This window comes from Micropterus dolomieu, unplaced genomic scaffold (assembly GCF_021292245.1).
Source record: "Micropterus dolomieu isolate WLL.071019.BEF.003 ecotype Adirondacks unplaced genomic scaffold, ASM2129224v1 contig_13520, whole genome shotgun sequence".
Lineage (NCBI taxonomy): Eukaryota > Metazoa > Chordata > Actinopteri > Centrarchiformes > Centrarchidae > Micropterus > Micropterus dolomieu.
The window spans coordinates 1-3,193 of NW_025742506.1; the positions used below are offsets into that span (position 1 = coordinate 1).

At 37.6% G+C, this 3,193-nt stretch overlaps 1 protein-coding gene across 2 annotated transcripts in view; it reads right to left on the bottom strand.

Moving 5' to 3' along the window:
• Positions 1-1,249: 1,249 nt before the first annotated feature.
• Positions 1,250-3,193, bottom strand: part of LOC123966486 (butyrophilin subfamily 2 member A2-like) — a 6,114-nt gene continuing 4,170 nt past the window's right edge. Inside the window, exons 3-4 of one of the 2 annotated variants that reach the window (XR_006823995.1) lie at positions 2,352-3,026; positions 1,250-2,155 (exon numbers count right to left, since the gene is read on the bottom strand). Coding sequence is in view for 1 of the 2 variants with exons in the window: in XM_046042641.1 (XP_045898597.1) it covers positions 2,845-3,026 (182 nt within the window). In the remaining variant the exon portion in view is untranslated. Of the gene's footprint in view, positions 3,027-3,193 lie in introns of both variants that reach the window. The other variant, XM_046042641.1, reaches the window with a different exon arrangement.

The following is a 3,193-nucleotide window of genomic DNA, read 5'->3' on the forward strand; positions in this document are numbered from 1 at the left end:
AAATTGCATCAAGTCTATTGCTGATCCAACCATGGAGGTAAGTGCTGCCATGTGGCCTGACGTAGCTGTGTCACACTCAGAGATGCAAAGAACATGGTCTTCCGTAAACGTTGTGAGACCAGCAAAAAGCTTTCAACCGCAAACTATTTTGTATCGAAGCATCTGCTAAAGCAAAAATAGCCTGTAGAGAGAAACTCCGGCAGCTAACTTTACTGTTAGTGAAGCATCCACTCAGCAGGAGAGAGAGGCGTTAATAAAGAGATTGTGTTTTTTTTAAAGCATTGAATACTTCTCTTATAAATCCATGTGCAAAACAGTAACGTTAGTTCAAAAGTCGAGAGACTTGCTTAAATTTTTTTTTATCTCAGACAGTATCGTTAAAAAACGTTATATGCTTCGTAAAAATCATCCTCATTGATGCTGTTATGAAAATGGATGGACCTGCTTTGTTTTTTATTATTTTTTTAATAGCCAATATGATGCAGCATCCTCTGGTCTAAGAGGGATTTACATTTATTCATTCTAGCTGACGCTTTTATCCAAAGCGAACTACAGTTGCTATACATGTCAGAGGTCACTCGCCTCTGGAGCAACGAGGGGTTAAGTGTCTTGCTCAGGGACACATTGGTGGATGTGTCACAGTGGGGGATTGAACCTGGGTCTCACACACCAAAGGCATGTCTCTTATCCACGGCAGTGTTTCCAGTTTGTCTGGTTCTTGACTCCTCAGGTTAATTATTGTTCCTGTAAAGTGGATTCATTTCTAAAATACGCTGCTGAACAGGTGACCCTACGCAGGAGTATAAATCAAGCTTAAGAAGGTGATTCAGGGGGGATGGGACTCACACCCAGGAGACTGGTGTGTGAAACAAAAACATTGATTGTGTTTATTTAAGTTACGTAAGTTTTGTTTGTTATGTTGAACCTACATAAGTCAAGTCACGTAAGGAACACAATAAAAAGGGCGGGTACCCAGGGTGGTAAAAAGTGGTGCCAAGTGGTCCAAGCGTCCATATGTGATGAGTTGGGAGAGAGTCTGTGTTGAGAGATCAGCTCAGAGCCCTTTTACTTCTACATACTGCTGACCAATGAGCACACACACACGATTACTGTTTTATTTATTTTATTTTAATATTTTTAATTTAATTTAATTTATTAATTTGAAAAGAATTGTTATTTTGTATTATCTTTTAAGCTTTGGCAATATTATTGTTTGACATTCATGCCAATAAAGCAAATTTGAATCAAATTGAATATCAGTCAGCTGTTACTGAACTTGTTTTTATTCAGAAATGTGTTTAAATTCCATACCTTGTTTTATCTAACATTTTTTTATAATTCACATTATTTCATAACCATGTCTTTCTGTATATATCATTTAATTCCATTTTATTTCTTAATCAGTAAACTCTGTACAGACAGACTTACTGAGTTATATCAAGTGCTTTGACCACAGGTGTAGTCTTTTTCATTTGTTTTGCAAAATATATACATACACATGTACATAAAAACAGTTAAAACAGTAAAAAGTATCGTTTTGTGCAGAGTGCAAGTTATTCATTCAGAAATGTTTATCTAGTCCCTACCTCATTTTATTTAACACATCACGCATGCTTTTTGCATTATTCATGTTATTTTATGACTTCATGTCCGTCTGTACAGATCATGTAACTCTACTTTGTAGATAGAAAGGCTACATTATTTTAATATCATTAGCTTAAAACATCTAAATATATTCAGACACCACAGGTTTTGTATAAGGCACCATCAAATTACAAAGGAAAATATAATATAATATTCACAATATTCACAATACAGATTCAATGTATGATTAGCTGTGATCTGAGACACACAGACCTCTTTCCACCTGGTTTCAACAGGTTTGGTTTGCGCTCTGTCTGCTGGCATTTCAGACATCAGAAGCTGTGTTTCTGTTTAAAGCTGGTTAATCTGTTCATGAAGCTCCCTGTGATACAGCAGTGCAGAGGCTGCAAACAACCAGCTACATTTACTCTCCTTACTGTAACAAAGTACTTTTATAGTCTGATTGTTTTTAAAAGATATTTTACTTGTACCTCAGTATTTTTATCTGCTGCAGCTGCTGTGGAGTTTATATTGTCTCTAGATCTCTGTGCTGCCTTATTGATGCTTTATTCTGCTGTTTAAGTAGCAGCTTATTAAATGTAGCTTAATGAAGCGTGTTGCACCTGCTGCAGTGTCCACAGCTCTTTCTATTTACTGTCAGACATTTTTGTTTGATCGTCAGAGTTTTGTCTCTTTTCTGGTTAATTCCAGCGAGGCTACAGAGGAAGCTGGTTGGATATTTATAACTGATCATTAGTGGGATGAACAGGCTGCAGAGTGCGTCTATAGAAAATAAATGTTCCACTGTGAACACTGACAAGTTAATGCACTTTATTTTGGAGCCTGAAGCTTCTTTAATTTAATATAATATCATCATGATCATCATAATCAGCACATTTAACTAGTTTTTACTTGTATCTGAGTGCAGCTTATGTAATTCAAGACAGTTTACTTTACTTAAGTAGAATTTTGTCGTATTTTTCCATCCCTGGTGTGGATATTTTGATTGGATTGCATTTAGTCTGACCCGTCCATGAGACCAATTCATGGGAGACCTGACTAAAAGTTGTGCTGATAGAAAAACTGCCAGGGTCAAGAGGCCCACCACAGTAAGGTAGCAATCTTTGAAGGGGGAAATTTGTTTGAGCTGATGAAGCAGACCCTCATGGTGGAGAGCCTTAAACTGCAGATTTACACATTCACACTTCAACAAAATCATGTTGAATATATGATACGGGGTGGAAAGAGATCTGTGACATGTCAGATGAGCTGATCGCTCCCTGCTTCATCAGCAGCAGACTGTTCTGGTTTCTTGTTCTTATGACTTTTATATTTCAAGCCAACAGCCAATCCAACAGCAGCTAAACAAACCAGAACAAAAGCTGCTCCCAGTCCGTAGTAAAGTCTGTAGTTTCCCTCCTCGACGTCTCCGCTGTTGGACCCTGAAGATCAAAGTGGAGATTAGTCAGGAAATGAGTGAACAGTGGAACAGCCTCCATTTACTCTTCTATATCTTCTATATTCCTCATGTTTGACTCTCAGAATCAACATGGAATAAACTGCAGCTACAACATGGCACACAGACACACTGACCTCCACAAACTCACCT